The sequence below is a fragment of the Zootermopsis nevadensis genome, unplaced genomic scaffold (genome assembly GCF_977971745.1).
Source record: "Zootermopsis nevadensis isolate Lab colony 2312 unplaced genomic scaffold, Znev_1.0 Znev_ptg000017l, whole genome shotgun sequence".
Taxonomy (NCBI): Eukaryota; Metazoa; Arthropoda; class Insecta; order Blattodea; family Termopsidae; genus Zootermopsis; species Zootermopsis nevadensis.
The window spans coordinates 7,403,746-7,423,996 of NW_028259149.1; the positions used below are offsets into that span (position 1 = coordinate 7,403,746).

The window sequence follows — 20,251 nt, forward strand, 5'->3', positions numbered from 1 at the left end:
ATTCTGAATAGGAATTTAGAGGAACCAAAAGGAAGAAATAATATCACATCTAAGTCTAGTTAACATTTGATGTGATCTTTCCAAATTCTTTAATGCCACTTTTCATATTATTTTCATATGTACATTGAACAACATTTGTGAATTAACTTGAAATGCACTTGGCAATTGGCAAGAAACTCACAAAAGTAGAAGTACTGTTTCTTTCTTGAAAACTACAGTTCTCCCAAAGTTTTTCCTACACAATTTCAGTTGTCACCAACTTGCAATCTACTTCTTTGACACTGGTCTATAAGCCAATTTGCGACTCTTGACGATTGACCACTTGTGGCGCTTGTAGTAATAGGCAACAGAAAGTAGCAAGGAGAATATGAAGATGCTCTGAAACGTGATTAAGCACAAGTTAGATATGATGCTCTAAGGCTGAGAAAAGAAGAAACACTTATTTCGCAGAGTAAAGATTCACAGAGATATTGATGAGAAATTAACAATCTGAAGGCTGAATGTTCTAGCAATGTTGTAATTACGTTTTGTCTACACATGGTTGGTGACTGGACGCTACTACAGTTCCTTATACACTGCATTACCAATATGATATGCAAAATTATCAGACAGATATCACTTACAAATTGAAGAACATATTTAAAAGCTCTTACAATACTATATATATAGTACTTTGGAAAAGGTATGTTCCTCTGCTAGTCTGTTCATCTGTCTTGCTGTATGTATGCTACATCACCCAGCATGTATATATTAATGTAAACAAAGGCACTTACAATTAATGAAGGTTTGTTATATTCTATAGATGCACACAGCAAAAACTGTAAAACTACACAAATTAATTTAAAATACATTTATAAAACTGGGATTCCATCCAGATGTAGTTAATTTGGATTACTTTAATTTATTTTAGGCTTACAAGTTAAGGGTTATCACTACTAACCTTAATGAACATCAGCTGCCTTTGGTCATACTCAGGCTCAGCAGCCCACTTCAGGAAAGTTGAAACATCCTTTGCAAGCTGACTGGCATAAGCAGGAGTATCATCTGCATATTCTATAGTCTGTAAAACAGTCAAATTCAGGATTAGTAATATGACAATTTTCACTTTATGATCATACTGGGGAAAGAATTTTGAAACAATAAATCCAAAATAAGGGACTGTTTGAGGTTATTCCCAATGACTATATTTTATAAACATTTTACAGCTGGGGATTAAGCCAGTCTTATAATCAAGTGCTTTACCAGTAAATATTAGAATATACCTCATTGTACAGAGCCTGCGCCATACTGATAGCACCTCCAGGGAAGTATGGATTATAATACTGTCCTTCCCTCAGGGGAATCCCTGCTGGAGCATCACAGTAGCCAGTGAGCAGGGCAAATACATAGTCCTGAAAGAAATTATTACACACAATGACCACATATACATCACAAATTCATGACATTATATGGTGCTTCACCCACATTACATGATCATCCATTTTACTTGGTACTTGAAGCAAGAGAATAAGATGAATATTAGAACCACCAAAACTAGTGATAATACCAAAATGCCCTATAAAGGTACCCTTCCTGAAGAAGGCAGCAGAATTAGGCATCAAAATGTTCTATATCTTTATCAGCTAAAAAATGGGCAAAGTCCACAGAAAGTATTTCCATGATAATGTCTAATTTCTGTAATCAATTAGAATGTTACTCATCACCAGTAACAGTATCCCAAAAAACAAAATGGTTCCTCAATATCTCTGTTAAGACATAACATAATGCCACTGCACCAGATAGTCATGTTTACAAACCGTTCATCTTTACAATGTCATTGGTAATAGATGCTTGACAATGCTCAAATATTTATTTGCATAGTAATGTTACCTACTAGACACTTCATGTGTCATACTAACAACTTCCTTCAATGAGAATTTAATGTATAATTAATTTTCCTTTATTAAAAAGAATATATTTTTTATACATCCTGCTGATTTCCAATAACTTGTCTTAAGCAGGTTTTCTAGAATTTTCCTTGTGTGCATGTATATTTATTCAAACAAACACCCCTTTAATTCACAGAAATATCAGTCAGTGTAAGCACTTGTTGATTTTGACAAAAATAATTATGGTTTTTGAAATTTAATACCGTTGACAGAATAGAAAATAGACATTAAAGGAAAGTATTTTAAATTCCAATTATCATTATGTTTTCAGTGGAAATTACAAACAGACTTGACTGCTCACAAAATGAGGTAAACTGTAAAAAATTTAAATTATGACAATATAAAAAAATGTAATAATGCACCTGGTTGAGGGCCACATTTTTATGAAGTTTAGATTTAAAAAAGTTATAAAGTTTTTGTACACATTTAGTTAATAGAGAATCGCTGCTTATCCACACGCATACATACATACCTCTCCACCATGTCGAGCAAGTGTGATATAACTTAAATCTGGTGGAAAAGCTCCATTGTTCGCAGCTCGGGCAGCTTCTTCATTTGGATAGGGGTTGGGGAAATAGTCAGAGAGCTTTCCAGGCCTCATATACATGTTTCCTGCTTCATCTGGACCATCTTGCACCTAGAAGCAATAAAAAATATTATATAGCTTAAAATTAATAAAAGCTCAATTATTGTACACAGTAATTTTGAGTGACAATAGTTTAATTTTACTGGCAGACAGAATGGAAGAATGCCACATGAAAAACGGCTGCACAATTTAAGATATGTTCTTTCTTACTGGTCAGTTATTTTACAGGTTACTTAAAGACATTGTGTAAATTATATAAGTGGTATACAGTATGGTAAACAGCAACGACAGGGAGACTGGGTTTGTGACCTGTTTAACTGGATCCGGCCTAGCATTTGTTTTTGAAGGATTGAGGAAAAACTAGTATAGTCAGCATCTCGGCTAAGATATGAACCAGTACCACTTGAATACAAACTACATGCACTAATAAAGAGCTAACTTTGGTCAAGATTTTGAAATTCTCATGTTGACGAGTATGAAGATGGCTATCTTCAAGGACGTTGCACTGTGTAGTCTGATAGAAACTGACCATCGCGCTGATTAAAGAGGCAGTAAGCACATTCAAAATGTTAATCAATTTCTACAAGACTACACAGTGCAACATCACAGAACTTAGCCATCTTCAAGAGTTAACCTGTCTGGTATTCCTTGTGTTTTCTGAAGACAGAATGAACAGTGACAGACTTCATCACATACAATTCTCAGTTTTGTATTAAACTCTCATTTTTGTTGCCATAACAATGACTTACAATTTTTTATTTCATGACAAAATACTCTGTCCCTCTCACTCTGTTTAACACTACATTGGCACCATACTGTGAGTAGAGACTTCTGCACATCTGGCCCAGAGCTGTAAGTTTTGCAATAGTAAGTATGAGTGGTGCCAGATTTATGTATAAGCCACAGTTTAGGGGCCTTGCTATTTGAGGGACTTCCAAACAGGTCTAGTGAGAATTTCTTTAAAAAAGCCTATATGTAACATATTTGAGCCTCATAAATCTATAGATTCAGCTGATGATAAAATGAAATTAAGATAAAGACAATGTTTTAAATTTTAGAAACAAAAGAAAAATTCCCATTGAAAACATCCAGTTTTGTTGTTGTTAAATTACTTCATCATGAAATAGTGTGCCCACATTATTATTCAAATAAAAATATAACTTTATTAATAATTTTTATATATTTTTTTTCCATTTTTACAGAGGCCTCATCTTTATCATACCCAAGATCCTCAAGAAGTGTTAATATGGCCATGAGTAACAGTAACTGCTTATGATAGCAAGAGGTAAATCTAAAGATTCCCCATTTGAAAAGTTTTTCTCCCCACTATTATGAATGTTACAGTCCCTTTATGTTTTCTCATTATACTGAATGACTTGGTACAGGATGTAATCCTAACATTGCAGTTATACCAAACTTAACATGAACAATGTGTAATTTTCTATGTGTGTAATGGTATCTTATATTTTTGCAGCTGCCATGAAAATAACAAAGAAAAAACTGTATTTCCCCAATTATACAATTTCTGCCTCCATAACAATAAAGAGAAAGTCAGAGATTTCTGTTGAAGACACAAAAACTTACTCTTATCTTCTGAATCAGTGTCAGCAAATGAGGGCTGGTACTGTTGTTTCATCTGTACCATGTCTTGTTAGAATATTAATTTCTGTGCATAATGTATACTCCATGAACAATGCAGACAGACATAACTGTGTATTATCATAACAGATGTTCTCAAAGTACACACACCTGAACTTCTTCTGCTTCTGCTTTGGCTTCTGCTTCTGTGTGGGAAACTCCAATCAAGTTACGATATGCAATATATTTCATGCTGTGGCATGCTGCACATACTTGTTTATACACTTCATAGCCCCGACGAATGCTACAGATCAGAACATAACACATAAGAAATTGTCTTCCAATTGTATGAATTCTGTTCTATTAAAAATCACCAATCACCACTTGATATATATTTATACAGACTCAGATAAATATTATGACTTGACACTATGTTCATGATTAACAAACTATAAGAACTGTAATTTCATTATTTCATTTTTGTGAATTTATTACATGTTCATATTGACTGTGCACTATAAATTAATTAAAAAGAAATCTTTCTCTATGGAAAAATTAAGATTTTACTCTGTCCAAGCAATGCTACATCTGTGAAATGTATACTAAATTAGATGTGAAGTAATTCTGACACAAGACTGAAAAATTCCACATTCAGCATTAGTACTTTTTATCCAAGTTATTGACATACATGTGAGATAGGAAAGAAAGGATGCATACCTTCAAGAATAATGAATAAAAAGTGCATAATGTACATACTAATTTGCTTCTATGCTGCAGTTTGTAATAAGATTCCCTTTACAAACCAAGAGTTTTCAGCTGAAGTGTGAACTTTCTCATTTAGCATAGCTTATGAGGAAATTCATGCAGTGCCATGTGTGTCACTACATGTCTCAGTCTGTAATCAGCTGCTGCCCATTTGCAGTTGATCATTACTACTACAGCATAAAATTCTTCACAGATTTGACTACTCTTGGTATGCCTCTTCTGTAGCAGTTTCCTGGTCTCCTGTCATTTTTGTCTTGTGGACAGCCTCTTATTATTGCCTTTCACTCCCTATAACACTGACTGTCAAACCACAGTTTTGCATTTCTTTCCTATTCTCTGAACAGGAGCACTGCTGCCTAATATTATTCTACTTCCCATACTGCAGGGTCTAGCTGGTTCACCTTAACACACTTCTCAACATTTTCTAGGTCCTCTATTGTATGGCATACCTTTGTATCACCATTTCAGTAGTGTAGGAGTATGTGGTACTTTAACATAAGACAAGCTACACTCAAGGTGGAGGGTTAGAAGTGAAAATCCAACATAAGGAATTTGTTACAAGATTCATACATGAAAGACATTCCCTTGTTTTTGTTTTGTTATTTCTCTTCCCCTTTTTAGTGAGTACCATTGAATTATATATCAGGCATTAAAAATCAGGTCTGAACTTATAGTGACTTTTTAAAAATTCAAATAATCTCATATTTTAGCACAAAAATACAAGAGAAATATCTTTATAGTACAAAGACCAGATGCATTATTAGGGAATATAAAATGGTTTGGATTTTGGTTTATAACAGTACATAAAATCTCAATTCAATGAAATTATAGGAAAAAACATGAGATTTGGGGTTTTCATGACAATGAGGATTATAATGATGATGATGGTGATCTTCTGGGTTCCGGTCATGTAGACTCATTTGTAGATGTCAATATATACCAGCATCTACTGACAAGTTTACATGGCACCAGAACCCAGACGAACATCAGCATCACACATTAAAATAGTTTTGAGTAAGATCTGATAACAAAAACTAAACCTAAAATTCAGAGACATGTACACATGATTACTAAATTGTGAAGTTATTCTACACAAAAGGCACAGAATAATTTTAAACTGACCATCCATAAATATTAACTGAAAAGATACTCAGATATGTATTTGTCAAAACACCCAAGAGCCAATCACCTCTCCACAACTACTGCCATTGACATCACTGGAAAAGTAGCACAGACCTGAAACTAATCAATAAGTACAAACACAAACATGTAAACAGCAACAAAATAATTGCATTTACCTGCTATGGTCAAGTGAAGAAAAGAAACCTTTATGACTCCAAGGATTATTTGGTGGATGAAGCTCAAGCTCTGAAGCCCTAACGGACTGCTCAAGAGCAAGCAGAAGTGCACCTGTTCCACCTGTCACAATCCCAAGTGTTGCAAATAACTGTAAAAAAAGAACCCTAATAGGAAAGACTGAACCCCACAACATTTCTATCATGGTCACAAACCACGCTTTATGTGTGAAGTTGTACTAACCGTTTTACGTCCTTTGGTCCAGGCACTGAAACTTGCTTTGGAGAAATTGCTAACCTGCAAGTTAAAAAAGTAACAAGCATGGTTAGGAGTCAAACATTACACATCACCATATTAATAAATGTAATTATCCACGTAAGAAAAAAAAGGCTGTCACCCTGGACATTTTAATGTGTAATACGTATATCTTGTGACTACACACTAAGAATATATTAACCTACTTCATGGAATCTTAATACTGGTTAAGATACCAAGGATCTGTACAATGTAATATTTATACTAATGAAGTCTGCTGGACGCAAAAGTTCTAATGTACGCAAACAGGTCTAGACTTATCATAACAGTTAAATATTCGGCACACCTGATGCCGTACAGCACCGTGATTCGGTTTTAAGAGCCCAGCTCCATAAATTCTTCCCACTGTAGCCGCCATTATGGACAGAAGATGTTAATATGTAAGTCAAACAAATAAATGGATTCATATTACATTTCCTAACGTTTATACTATACAATAAATATTATATAATTATAATTTGTAAACAAATATATGCAATCTTGAGTAGCATTTTAAGAATATCAGGGAAATAGAAATATCAAAACGCCATCTATTTGATTGTGTGACGTCACAAGTGTGTTGTACGCCATTTGTGTCAGTGAAAGATTTGAGCTCAGTGCAGATGGTGAAGTGATTCAGAAAATATCAGAAGAATCCTGTGTGTTGTAAGACTGAATTAAGATGAGTGCGGGAATGCCCGAACTTGGAAGTAAAATAAGTCTGATATCGAAAGCAGATATCCGCTATGAAGGGCGATTATTTACTGTGGATCCTCAGGAATGTACAATTGCTTTATCAAATGGTAAGTTAAAAACGTAAGCTTGTTTGGCTTCATGTTTGCATTCGACTGAAGGAATGAAACTATGTTGGATATAAAATATGTGCGATTGCATGTGGCACGCATCTTCGTTAATAATGTATTAAGTATTGTCATTCGTTCGTTACTTGGAAGATGTGGTTTTAGTTATCGGATGTCACACTTTTGACAGGTCTTCTCAGTTTTTTAGAGGTACCGCTTTTGTTTTTCTGTAAGAAAAATTATATGTCAATTATTCTCTTATTAACAGTTCGTTCCTTTGGTACGGAGGATCGTGAGACGCAGTATCCTATAGCACCACAGAATCAGGTCTATGACTACATTTTGTTCAGGGGTTCTGATATAAAGGATATAAGAGTTGTGAACAATGTAGGACCTTTACAGAATGTACCGAATGATCCAGCAATTGTACAGGTGAGAGAATAAGGGAGTATATCAAGTTTCGTGTTCGTTTTCTAATACACACTGTTTTATGCAATAAATAAGTTATAATTATTTATTGTACATGCATTTCATACATCTGCAGTGCTGTGAATCCCTGGATGGATTTTGTTTATTGGGTTTGAGGGGGAAATATTAAGAATTTGTATGTTATCTGTTTATTTTTGGAATTGGCATAAAGAGTCCTCTAGGTCCAGACTGGCTCTGGGGGTCCACCTAACCTTTCCAGTGGGAAATGGGGTCTTTTGCTGGGTGTAAAGTGCAGTCAGGGCATGACATTAACCACTCATCTCTGTCTAGTGCTAAGTTAAGAATGAGTAGGAGCTATACCTCCTGTCCCCCCATAAGCACCTACATATCATATATAATGGAACAGCCTTTTTTTATTTTGATAAATTGTATTTTGCCTAAGTTGGATTTGACCAGTCCTGTGCACTTTGAATCTGTTCGGATAAATGATTTTTGTTTAAAGTATTGTTATATTTAGTGTGGAGGGGAGAGAATGGTAAATAAACAAACCACGAATATTTGTTTGTGTGCTCGTTAATAGGCTGATTTTCATGAGAGACAGGAAAGATTGAATGTTGTCAGTTTTACATTGGATATTTTGAATTACACAAGTAAATTATTTACAAACGATTTGTATGAACTTACTCATACCACTGTGTTCAGAATCATGAGCACGAGCAAAATATGGAAAAGTTCTATAGCTTACTAATGTTTTTATTTTTTTATTCACCTATGAATAAGAATCTAAGGTCTTTATGATACATATAGTAATGTGTCAAGTAGTAGGTTATATGAATTTTCTTTTTCTTTTTCAGTTGTCTGTTCCAGCTGGTCTTGGTTCATCAGCCTATCATCAAGCTGGAGGTTTTTCGCACCCAGTTCTTGGGCCTATGGGTCCCGGGTTAACTCCGTACCCAGGTGCATATGGTGCGATGGGAGCTATGACAGGTCTTCCAAGTGCTGTTGCCCCAGGAATGAGCTTGCACAGAGATCCTCGTTCCTTATCAAAGCAGCCAAGTGAGTTGGTTAATCCAGTCCAAGTGCCAGAAAATTCAACTAACAAAGACCAAGGTGCGAGAAATGGTAACTGTTTTTGCTATCAGCCTGGGCATGTGTGAATTACAAGAGAGGATTGCTGTGCATTGTTTCCGCTTGCATAAAGCTTTGTAGTGAGTTTGCCAGCAGGATTTTCATTCTTGAATCTGTTTATCTTGATTTTTTGGCATGTTATGTTTTAACATGTTATTAACCTATGTAATTATGAATTACGACTTGTAACAGAAGATTGTTTTGCGTGCTGTGCATGGTTTTTATTCATATGAAGCTTTGCAGTAAATTTACTGGAGGCATTTTCATTCCATTAAATTTGTGTCCGATTGGCATGTTGTGTCTTCCAGTAGTGTAGTATTCACACTTTATTTTTATTCTACTGTATCTGATTGTCGTTTTTTTTGTAAGCTGATGTTGGAAAATTTGAAAAGTATAAATAAAAGTTTGAAGAATTTATCCAAACATGAGGACGGTTAACATTTAGAGATTGTAAGTATGAGGAGAATTGTTAACATTTATAGATCCACAAACTAATACACTCTTGAATAAGGAGGGAATGCTGCAAGGGTCTAATGATATTTTGTGTGCATATTTATGAAAGGGGGATGAAACTGATTGCAATAACTCCTGAGAAATGTTTCTTGAAATATTCCATTCTTCTAGCATGGTGTCTGTTACGCATAATAAAATGGGTGTAATCAGTGTGATTTCTGATATGACCCAGTACTGAATACCTGTATAGATATTTTATTTATTGGTGTAATTTATACTAAATGGAGGATGTTTGAGAAGAGAAGTATTGTACATTATAGCTTAATACATCTTTATTATATTCCTTAGATCCATGAGTTGGATGATAATAGGATGCAGAATAAGTTGTTATAGTACTATACATTTTTTCACATTACAAGTACAGTTCATACTACTATAGAATTTCACATATCATAAACAAAGGAATTCCCTGGGAAGTGAGCCGTACATTGGAGTAAAATTTTCTTATTTGAAAGGTCTTCCAGTTTTCAAAAACCTCCCCTCATGCTGGATAGGTTTTTGTTGTTCTCAATTTTCCCCTTCTGTATTCAATTTTATTAATTTTGTGGTCTAGTGGTTAACACTTCTGCTTTGTATTTGGGAGGTCTCAAGTTCAAATCTTTGCCTGGAGACTGGATATACTGACTGGCATTTTTTGTTCTTTTCCTAAGTCCTTCCAGGCAAATTCCGGGATAGTAGCCATGACCACTTCCTTCCACAACCTTTCCAGTTTGCTATAATCCTGTCATTTGATGCTATATAGTCTGAGCTACTGAAAAGTGTCGTTAAATAAACTATAAATGTAAATGAAATTTAATTTTATTACTGAAAATATTTTTGTTGTGGTACATAGCTATTTTTACTTTTGTCTGGTGACATTTCAAATCCATCAGAGTAACTGACATCACATAAACCACCAGATATCTGACAGCCGTCAAAGTATGAATATGGATCATGGGTGATGATGGAGGTAGCAGGCGCTTCTGAAACACCAGATACAACCAGGGTTTAGCTATTATAAAAATGCTGAAGTTAACATTATTAATTATATTTTGTAATGTAATTATACTGTTGCCATTAACCCACTATTGGTGAAGGAAAGAAACGTTTTTTGATACCTATTCATTTGAGTTTGTGTATAATAAATTGGGTTATATTTTGCTAGTTCCTGAAATGGATGAAGTGATTTTATCATAGTATTTGTGTGGATAACCTTAGTCATATGTAGATATTGATTTGTTGATGGGTTTAAACTGTAAATGTTGTTTCTTTTTCTTCTGCTTAATATTTGAATTGGGCTGTTATTAATTGAATGATACGTTAAATGCATTTTTGTAATATTACCTTTGCTGGTGTGTAAAGCATTGTTTGTAGATTTGTGAGTTATGACATTTTCTTGTATGGTGTTTTCATTTATAGGCATTTTGTCTGCCCTGTTAACACACTGTTATCACATTTATGTTTGGTTATTTATCAGTGCTTTGTTCAGACTTCCATATCTGACCTTGGTCTTGAGCATGCAGTTTCGTTTTCTGTAGACAGGTTCATTTTGTGATTCCTTAAATGATCGATCAGTTTTATATTTTTTTTAAGTATGTGCCTGTCAGGGTTTATCAGGATTTGGACAGAATGTAGATAATTGTTGGGCACCATAATTTGGCTCCTGATGAGGTCTTTCCTATTACTCAGTGTTTTGATCTGAATCTGTTCTCTTTATTTTTGGTGGAAACCCAATGTAGTTGTGTCAACAACATTTTAGAAGCTTTTGCTGGAAAACTGTGTGATGTGGATGTGTATCTATTAGCTGTGTTACTTTTGAATGGATTTGCTGATAGAGCAAATTTGTTTCTTATTGTAGTGTGTCTTTTGTTTCCGAATTCTTCAAGTATTATGTAGACATGGTTAGGATTGCAAACTAACCTATTTTTCTTGAACTTGGATGTGTTTGATGCTGAAAATGAATGCAAGTGGAAAAGTTTGTTTCATAAGCCCTGTTTTCTTAGCAAAAACAGTCTGTTTCTCTCCCAGAAAGGGAAGCTTAAATAACATTCCTGCAAGTATTAGTACTTCAGTTAATATGGGATTGGAATCTGTCTCTGATTCTGTGATGCTTTCCATGCTTTCACTCTGTGTATGTGATGTTAACAAGGTGCACTGCTTTACGTGTATAAAAAGGATTGGTGGTATAGCTTGATTTCTTTCAGTAATGATTATCATCAGTAGGCATTTTTATACTGCTTTATGCAAGTGAAAAGACTGAAGAATTGTGATGTACTCAAACATTACACAGAAGGAAGACATATTTATTGCAAATGATTTAGTCTGTTTACCTGACTTGTGTTGCATTCACAGTTATTGTATTACATAAAATCTTCATTTGAGCTTTATGAACTGCTAAAAATAGAGCTTATAAAATAATAATGTATTTTTATTCATTCTTTGCTGTCAGTGCTTACTTATAAAGCACTAGACTAACCAAATTTTTGGACAAGATTTCAGAATAATTCTTAAGTACAAAAAGAAAGTAGATTGTTTACTTAGATAATTCATTGATTGCGAATAATGATATTAAGGTGATTCTGTAATAGCCATTTATTAATGGTAAAAATATGTATTTTCATATTTACCCTTGGATCTGAGAAAGATGATGGAAATTATGTAATTATGAGAAGTGTACTCTCCACATATTAGGATGGTTAGAGGATGAGATGGGCAGGACATGTAGTATGTGATATGAAACACATTTTAGTTGGAAAGCTTGAAGGGATGAATCTGTGCATGAGTATAGTATTAAAGTAAGCATTCTGAAAGAAGGGCATGATTGGATAGACTCAATTCAGCTGGTTCGTGGTATCGTCCAGTGCCCAACACTTGTGTATGTGGCATTGAAACTTTGGTTTATATAAAAAAATTTGACTGTGCACCTTTTACCCACATGTAAAGGTTCTTGTAATTGGTTATATAGAAAGGAGTAACGATTGTGAGGATGACATTGAAACATTGACTAAATTTAAATATAAGTCAATGAAACAGTCATTATCCAGTTTTATATCTCTTTCAACAAGTGTATTTTCCCTCTATACAATAAAAATATACAGAATAGATTTACTGTAATATAGCAAGTATTAATAACTACGTCACAACCTACTAAATATGGTTCACATTTTGCTGATAATTGCCTTTGTCTTCCTTCTGAAAGGAATGTTATTTGAAGCTTCCTTGGTCACATTGGTATTATGCTTGCTGTTGCTGAAGAACTTCAGTGAGAGGTTCCAGTTATGTAGCTTCTGTTCTAGACCTGATTGGAGGATCATCACGTTCTGCTACACCGTCACTGGTTACTCGTAAGTCTCCTACAATGGACCAGGGTGTACAGGTGAACCAGCCAGTTTCAACTCCAATCAAAGATGACAAGAAACCACAGCAGCAGTTGCCACCACAGACACGGCAGATTCAGACACCTTACTCAGCCAGAGATGGGTAAAGTACCTTTTGGCTTCTAACCTCCAATTATAATTACAGTTTTTGTAGTACTGTCTTTTTGATTATTTTTTTACTTTTGAGGAGTATGCTAAGGCAGTATTTGGAAATTTGTTAGCTGCATTTGTCATATACCTCGAGCCTGGTGTTCCCCTACTGATGTGGCAATAATTTTTGTAAATAATTGTATATTTGCACGTTGTAGCTAGAAAAGACCATATCTGGTTCAACATACATGGTATTATTCACCTTGTGTTATGTTTTGTTTCTATTTGCCTGCACCATCATAGCTCAAGGATTTATATATAGATACATATTTATGGCCATATATATTTTTGTATCTTTTATTTTTTCGGGCAACATTTCATAGTGTGCTGTTGTGTGTCGTTGACATATTAGGATGTGCCACAGGTGAAGAAAGTTTGTGGAACGCTTTGCTAGGCTACCATATGTGAGCTTAGAGTGTCATTTTAGTTGCTAGTAAATAATGGTAGGGAACATACTGTTGCTGTTTTACTGACCCTTATATCAGGATTTTTAATCCTATGAATTTGACTAACATCTGTCTTCTTTATTTGATTTGTATTTATTTATTAAACCAGGATGTAAAATAATTTGTGAAATATGTCTCTCATTGTTTTGTTGTGTCTTATTATAGCACCACTGCCACCAGGTATAAACCCATTTGCAGTTAATAATAAATAAATAATAATAAATATTGAAGGCTTGTTTGAACACTGTTTCTTTCTTGCAGTCCTGTAAGCAGAAGTACTGGTAGTCAGCAGCAACAGTACCATCCCCAGCCTCAACGGGAACAGCGAGAGAGAGAACCTGTACACTCAAAGGAACCGCAGTCTCGTGACCAACAACCAGTATGTTTTTTTATAGTAGTATTGTTTAGTCTCACTATGGCAGGTGTTTGACATCAGCGTCTTATGATGACTGTGCAGTGGACAGAATAGCTCTGGGGAAGGTTTTTCTCAAGAATATTATTCCTCTGCCAGTCATTCATCTGGATGGAAGTAGAACCAATTGAAAATGGCTTTAATATATGAGGAATACAATCCAACAGAATAAAAATGCATTTGAAAAGCTAAGTTTGCTGTTTTACCACACAAAACCTTTCATAATATCTGAAACATATTACATTGTGCACTTAATGCACAAATAATTTTGACTAGTTTTGAACAACTGAGCCTATATTGTATGAAGTACCTAATGTATTACTGTAATTTCTACTAGAGTTTTATAGCACATATTTTAGTTCGCTCTGAGTAATACATGTTCAGTATCAATGTAATTGAGGTTGTGAACATTCAAATAAAATTTGTTTTGTTTTAAGCAGCAGTAATACAGTTATATGGTACTTATTTTGGTTTTATACCTGCTGAAATTTGCTTTAGCTCAGGTATTTGTAAAATTTGTATTTTATATGGCCTGTACATGTGTTACGTTAAATTTTCCATTGTTAGGCTCCTCTTCCTCAGCGGACTTCACAACAACAGCAGCAGCAGCAGCACCACCAGCAGCAGCAAACACCAGGGCGTGGTGGTTGGGTGAACCGTGGTGGAATGCGGCGTGGAAGAGGTCGGGGTGGACCCTCAAGTGGTGGTTTTAACAGGCCACCAGGCTCTGGGCAGCAGCAGACTGGTACTGGTGGCAAGCCCAAGAACACTCTCAAGTTTGAGAATGACTTTGACTTTGAACAGGCGAATAAGGAATTTGATACCCTCAGAAATCAACTGGCTAAAACAAAAATTGGTAAGAATATTGAGGACCCAATTTAGCTGCAGTACTTGTCTGTAGTGTTTGTATTCTTGTAGCTTTTGTTTGGTGTTTAGCTGTGTGATTGGCTGAATTTGACTTTGCCATGGAGAGTTTTGAATAGGCATTTCATGATTTATTTATTTATGTCAAATGGCAGGTCCATAGAATTTCATCTTTGACCCCTTTTTTTTTGCCAGGTTTGTAGACCACTTTGCCGTCAGAGACGTGCATTTCATGGTTTTTCTTTTGTTTTTTCTTTTTGCTTGTCTGATCTAGAAGTTCATCGAAAACATTTTCATTATTCAGGAAATGTAAATATTAGGCTCTCTGACTTGGTAAACATTTTGTACACTTGAGTTTAGTAGTGGCACCTGTGTTCACCTGAAAGTCCCATCCAGCCTTTCATACATCTTTTTTGGCTGTCAATATTTTAGTCTTGACTCTGGAATCATTTGATGGACAAGGTAAAATAAGCTGTCTGGCAGTGAAGAATTTATTTCAGTTTCTTATTCCTTAAATTTTGTCTTGTATGTAACCAACCGACTGACGTGGGTGATGGCCAAATTTATTCAACAGTTCCTCATACTCACACACGTGTACATATCCAGGTTTGAAAATTATTTGTATTATTGTTCTTGTATGTGAAATTTTTTTAAATTGTGTAACTATCCTATAATTTTAATATATTATTTTAATTCTTCTAGTTCACTGTAATTTTCAAATTTGGTATGTTCAAGGGAAGGAATTATAAAATTCCTGAAATGTATATTGTACTAAAAAATTTACATAAACTAAGGAACATAAAGTGTCACTGGCACTGCTTTACGTTCAAGAATCTTGTTGCATTTGTTTTGATTAAGAAGCAAGCAATAACTTTTTGATGACAGCTGGCATGTTTATTCCATTTTCTTGTTCCTGTTGAGCTAATTCTCCATAAATGTGCTTTTGCATGTAATACCATATTTGTGCATGTGCAAGATGCTAACCTTTGACATTGCAATGTTACAGACTCAGAACCTGTTATTACAGGTGATGGGAAAGTGAATGATGACAATGAGAAGAAAGATGACTCTGGAAATGAAACTGGTGCAGGAGAGGGTGAACAAGAGGAGGAGCAACAAATCTTCTACGATAAAACTAAGTCCTTCTTCGACAATATTAGCTGTGAGGCTGTGGAGAGGAGCAAGGGGTGGGTGTTCTGTACTTGATGTAGAGCAACATATCAAATTTAGTTGCACAGCGTCTAATTTTTTTTAAAAGAAGGAATAATAGTAGAGGTATGTAGGCATATATTATTTAACACTGAATAGGATTTTAGGGTGATTATATTGTGAACTAGGAAGTGTGGGAAATGGAATACCTGTGGCCTCTTTCACAGTATCCTTTTAATTTGTAATCTTTTCCGGTTATTTTAGGGTGATAAAATCAAGTAGGATGAGATGGGCAGGAATTGGGGTGAGTCGACTGGATTCATGTGTCTGAAGATGGTCTGGTGGCAGGCTCTTGTGACCTTGAGTTCATGACTGAAGCAAGGCTTCTTTTCTGAACCACCACATTATGTTCTTAATAATAAAATTATTGGTAACTGCAGTGATGCAGTGTTCCATACTGGCATCAGCAGAAAACAGCTTTTTATTGTGAGAGACTGAATCATGCTGCACATGTCAGCTTGTTTCTGCAGTGTCAGTGATGTATGATGTATGACCTGTGAAATGACCCTGAAAACATATTCAGTAATTATGAGCAACATGTCTTCATTAGAATCATGGGTTGCTTGTGGGTGAAATGCTCATTGGTGTTGCGAAGGACTACTACTATTGAGAAGATATGTGTGTTCCTTTTCAAAGTGTGAGAGAAGGTGGTGAAAGGTACACACACATCTTACTATGATATACTATGTAGAGCTTCGTGTCTACAGGATTTTGCAGTCTTTATGAATACTTGTGTACATTTCATCCTCACACTGTCTGAATTTTTATGAAGCAATATTGTTTGTACTTGTGGAACATGTTTTAGAGCAGTTTAACACTACCTTATGCTTTGTACCATATGAACTGATTGTACACTTGTGAAAGGAGGCTGACAAAAAAGCTATACTCTGTCAATACCAGTATGGAGCACTGCATCACTGCAATGTTGCCAGTAAGTCTAGAAGAACTTTTGTTTCTATGTATGTAATAACTAATTACGCGTAATACATTATGAACAGTTATTTTATGTATGTTGATTTTGTCTGTGTGCCTTTGTCTTCAGGCGGTCTCAGCGAACAGATTGGAGGACAGAGCGAAAGTTGAACTCTGAGACATTTGGTGTTGCATCTGCACGCCGTGGAGGATATCGAGGAAGAGGTTACTATGGTAACCGTGGTATGGGTGGAGGTATGTACAGAGGTGGGAACTATCGAGGTGGCTACAGAAGCCAAGGTGTGCAACGAGGTGGGAGAACCAGTAATACTAGTGGAAACACTGGAGGATCAACAGGCAACCCCCAGCAACGTGTTGTCACTCAGCAGAGTAAGTTTACGCTTGTGTATAGTGTATTTACTGGCAAGTAAGATTTTTTCATAATGCAGTAACTGAAGTACTGGGCATAGTGAGTGTTACTGCCTCAGTGAAGTGGTTAGCACCCGTTTTTATTTGGGAGTTCTTTAGTCCAAATCTGTATGGAGACAGCTAATCTGACATACGTTTGTTATGGTTTTCCTTGGTTTCTGCAAACAAATTTTAGGATTGTATCATAAATTGTCCTCGGTTGCTTCCTTCCACATCCTCTTCTGTTCGTTATTCACTTTGTCATCCTATGATTTTCCCCCCTTGAATGTAGGTAGATATAATATGTACATATGGACATACTTTGTAATGGCTTGCCAGTGAAGTTTTGTGCATTAAGTTAATTACAAACGTACTTGGTTAGGATCAGTTAGGCTGTCTGATTTTGACACATGTGCCAGTTTCAATGATTGCAGTCATTTTCCCACCTTTTGAAGATATGTCTTTAAAATCTCTTTACTGGTTTTAGTGTTTGTTGCTTTTCAGGCTGAGATAAATTTGTATCAGAAATATATTTACAATTTTTCTGATGTATTCTTTGCTATTTTCTGTGCTCATTGGGTGTTCATTTATTGCACATCACAATCTCTGTTACAACTATGAAGCTGTTCGTAATTACAGTACAGATAGCACAATTGTATTGTCATTGTATTCATTTGATGACCTCCATAACTAGTAATGAATTCTAGGACTGGGAAGAGAAAAAATGCTACTTAGAGTAAATTGCTAATATTAATCTCTTTCAGATAAATAGGTGTTAAGAGAGAGCTGACCCAGGAGTGTTACAAGGCAAGAAGCAGCCAGTGTTTCACTGAACTGTCTTCAGAATTGTTTATCATCATTTGTATTGCTAAAGTGATTTAGAACTTGAAGCCATCCCTCACACAGCATAGGATTGTTACTTGAGTGAGGTGACTTTTATTTGAAGTTGAAAGCTTGGTTTTTTTAGTTTACTGTTTGTGGCATCAAGAGACTGATGAAGAAAATAGGTGTGGTTCTGTAGAGGGATGTACCTGTTGGTTCAGAGTGAAGTTGTGTTGAGATGTATCTGGGTGAAAATTGAAGGAAGTTTCTTACTTTGGAGCTTGGATTCAGATTGCTAAAAAAGCTGAGAAAAACATAAACCTTGAAGCTGCATGAAAATAGTGATGAGGGAATGCATTGCCACAATTAACTCTTAAGTTGTGTTAGTATAGTTTGATTGGATATTTCTGTTGCCTTGTGCAATTCGGTTCTGGTGTTAAGCTGTGTTTTCCCAGTAAAGGCTTTCAAGCCTACTTTGAGAGACTGATGTGTGAATGTATGTAAGTGATCCAGGAGAAGTAATTAGTTACTGAATTTGATTCAGTCTGATAGTGGGTTGTCTGTCCCAGAACTCAGGACATTTTTTTTTCTTCATTTATCCATGCTACATGACTCAGATTTAATTCCCACAATGTCTAGAAATTGGAATATTTGGGGTAGTATGTTAAATATCGCATTGCAAAATCTTTACTTTTATTCTGAGAATCTGTATATATAGAATGCCCTTATTTAAGTTCAGTATGTGGATGAAGAATTCAAATTTTTCCAATATTGGTATAGTTTGGTTGTGCTACCTAACATAGCGATGTTTTGACAGTTTGTGAAATGTGAGGTTAGGCTTAGAATTCAGAGCCAGTGAGGATGTTAATTTCATAAAATGGTTTATTGGCTATAATGTAATGGTAGCTGGAAGCTAGTACTGTTAATTGTCAGAAATACGTAAACTTTTTTATTTTTTCTATTGCTTCAGTTCATCATTAATGATACTACAGATACATGCATAGGAATGGAAATTAAAATAATTGTAAATGGGGAAGTCAATATACACTTTTAATTTTGTCTGTTAGTCGTTGAGTCATGGTACAAGGCTCTCTGTGCGAAGTTATGCACAGTGTGATGATAAAGGATGGTGCTATGAAGCATCAAGTGCAGTTTTGTGCTTATTGAAACATCTGTATGTGAATTTTGTACACAATGGAAACTGATAACAGTTGAGTCAAAAGAAATACATTAACAGCACATGATATTTTTTATGATTGTATACTGCTTAATCCCTGTGATACTTTCCTTGATAGGTATGAAGCTGGAGAGGATTACATACATGAGTATATTCACTATTTGTATGTTGGTATATGTTGCACTTGCTGGCACCTATTTGAAACAACTTACATACTGCCTCCGTCATCAGGAAGCCCTGATGACAGAGGCAGTATAACCTCTGAAACGTTGGTAAACATCGACCAGACCACACACTGCAACAAACCAGAAGACAGAAATCTTCATACTAACCGCTGTGAAAGCCTCAAATCTTACATATGAAAATAATTGTATTGTAGAATTGGTTTGGGTGAATAACATAAAGTACAAATCACATTAAGATTTAGCATATTTCAATACATTGATGAGATTTGTGGAGAAATAATTTTGTAATATGTGTGGTATATTAATTAGCTATGCAAAAACGTTTGAAACTGGAATACATAAACACACACCAGAGAGTACCATATGCAAAATTGTTTTGGGATGCATTTGGAAAATAGTGTTGATATGATTATTGATTTATGTGGGAAATTTGGATGTTCATCCCATGGTACTCTGGTAAAAGTTAAGTAATAAACTTGGTTTTCGTGTGGGTCATGCAAACAAATGAACATTGGATAAAGTTCTGCATTCAGATGTTTTTTTGTTGGTGTTACATTGGCTGTGGTGTTTGATAATTCTCCTGTCTTCACTCAAGAAATCATAAGGTAAGAAGTGATCTGTTATAATAATGTTCATAAAAAGAATTTTATTTGCATTACAGACGTATAATATGATTTCCAGGTGAATAAAGGCACCAAATATATTTCGTTGGCGGTCTGTAATATTGGTGCATTATGCGGTTTCATTTTCGCGCGTTTTTTCGTTCGACTACGTGTTACAAAATATTCTTGTACGTAACGTTTACGGGGCTGGAGCCCAGTGTGTAATTTAGGCTTTTGGGGATTTCATGTCGAATGTTGGGACTCATCCGACGTTACGTAACCCCGACGGCTGAAGTCGCACACTGTTGTAAAGAACTTCAGCTGTCCGTAATAAACCAAGCGCAAGGCTATTGCAAGATAGTAATGTTATCCACGGTGAACAGATGTATCA

At 35.3% G+C, this 20,251-nt stretch overlaps 2 protein-coding genes across 6 annotated transcripts; one reads left to right on the forward strand and one right to left on the reverse strand.

The window, feature by feature from the left end:
- Positions 1 to 54: 54 nt before the first annotated feature.
- On the reverse strand, positions 55 to 6,897 carry Cyt-c1 (Cytochrome c1). Its single transcript, XM_022071041.2, has 8 exons — positions 6,755 to 6,897; positions 6,397 to 6,450; positions 6,156 to 6,304; positions 4,264 to 4,396; positions 2,401 to 2,565; positions 1,263 to 1,391; positions 941 to 1,060; positions 55 to 378 (listed from the first exon to the last, which is right to left on the reverse strand). Exons 1-8 carry the CDS (start codon positions 6,824 to 6,826, stop codon positions 268 to 270), a joined length of 933 nt encoding a protein of 310 aa, XP_021926733.1. The 5' UTR covers positions 6,827 to 6,897; the 3' UTR covers positions 55 to 267.
- A 121-nt stretch (positions 6,898 to 7,018) lies between these two features.
- tral (LSM14 family protein trailer hitch) lies at positions 7,019 to 19,140 on the forward strand. Of its 5 annotated transcripts, none has more exons than XM_022071029.2 (9): positions 7,019 to 7,250; positions 7,516 to 7,679; positions 8,531 to 8,798; positions 12,593 to 12,776; positions 13,531 to 13,648; positions 14,249 to 14,537; positions 15,573 to 15,732; positions 16,797 to 17,056; positions 17,839 to 19,140. In XM_022071029.2, exons 1-9 carry the CDS (start codon positions 7,130 to 7,132, stop codon positions 17,844 to 17,846), a joined length of 1,572 nt encoding a protein of 523 aa, XP_021926721.1. In that variant the 5' UTR covers positions 7,019 to 7,129; the 3' UTR covers positions 17,847 to 19,140. The 5 variants fall into 5 exon arrangements, with proteins under 5 accessions (XP_021926721.1, XP_021926719.1, XP_021926720.1 ...); XM_022071027.2 differs by having other exon boundaries at positions 7,020 to 7,250; positions 15,552 to 15,732; XM_022071028.2 differs by having other exon boundaries at positions 7,020 to 7,250; positions 8,531 to 8,786; positions 15,552 to 15,732.
- The last annotated feature ends 1,111 nt before the right edge of the window (positions 19,141 to 20,251 follow it).

What these genes read in the sequence shown, in the direction of transcription:
- Cyt-c1 (XM_022071041.2), bottom strand. Translation starts at nt 6,826, where the DNA reads ATGGCGGCTACAGTGGGAAGAATTTATGGAGCTGGGCTCTTAAAACCG. An exon ending in CAGAAGCAGAAGAAGTTCAG is followed by an intron (nt 2,566 to 4,263) that starts GTGTGTGTACTT and finishes TATTGCTTCTAG; the next exon opens with GTGCAAGATGGTCCAGATGA. An exon ending in GGCAGCTGATGTTCATTAAG is followed by an intron (nt 379 to 940) that starts GTTAGTAGTGAT and finishes ATCACGTTTCAG; the next exon opens with AGCATCTTCATATTCTCCTT.
- tral (XM_022071027.2), top strand. Translation starts at nt 7,130, where the DNA reads ATGAGTGCGGGAATGCCCGAACTTGGAAGTAAAATAAGTCTGATATCG. An exon ending in CCTTACTCAGCCAGAGATGG is followed by an intron (nt 12,777 to 13,530) that starts GTAAAGTACCTT and finishes TCTTTCTTGCAG; the next exon opens with TCCTGTAAGCAGAAGTACTG. An exon ending in ACTGGCTAAAACAAAAATTG is followed by an intron (nt 14,538 to 15,551) that starts GTAAGAATATTG and finishes GCAATGTTACAG; the next exon opens with ACTCAGAACCTGTTATTACA.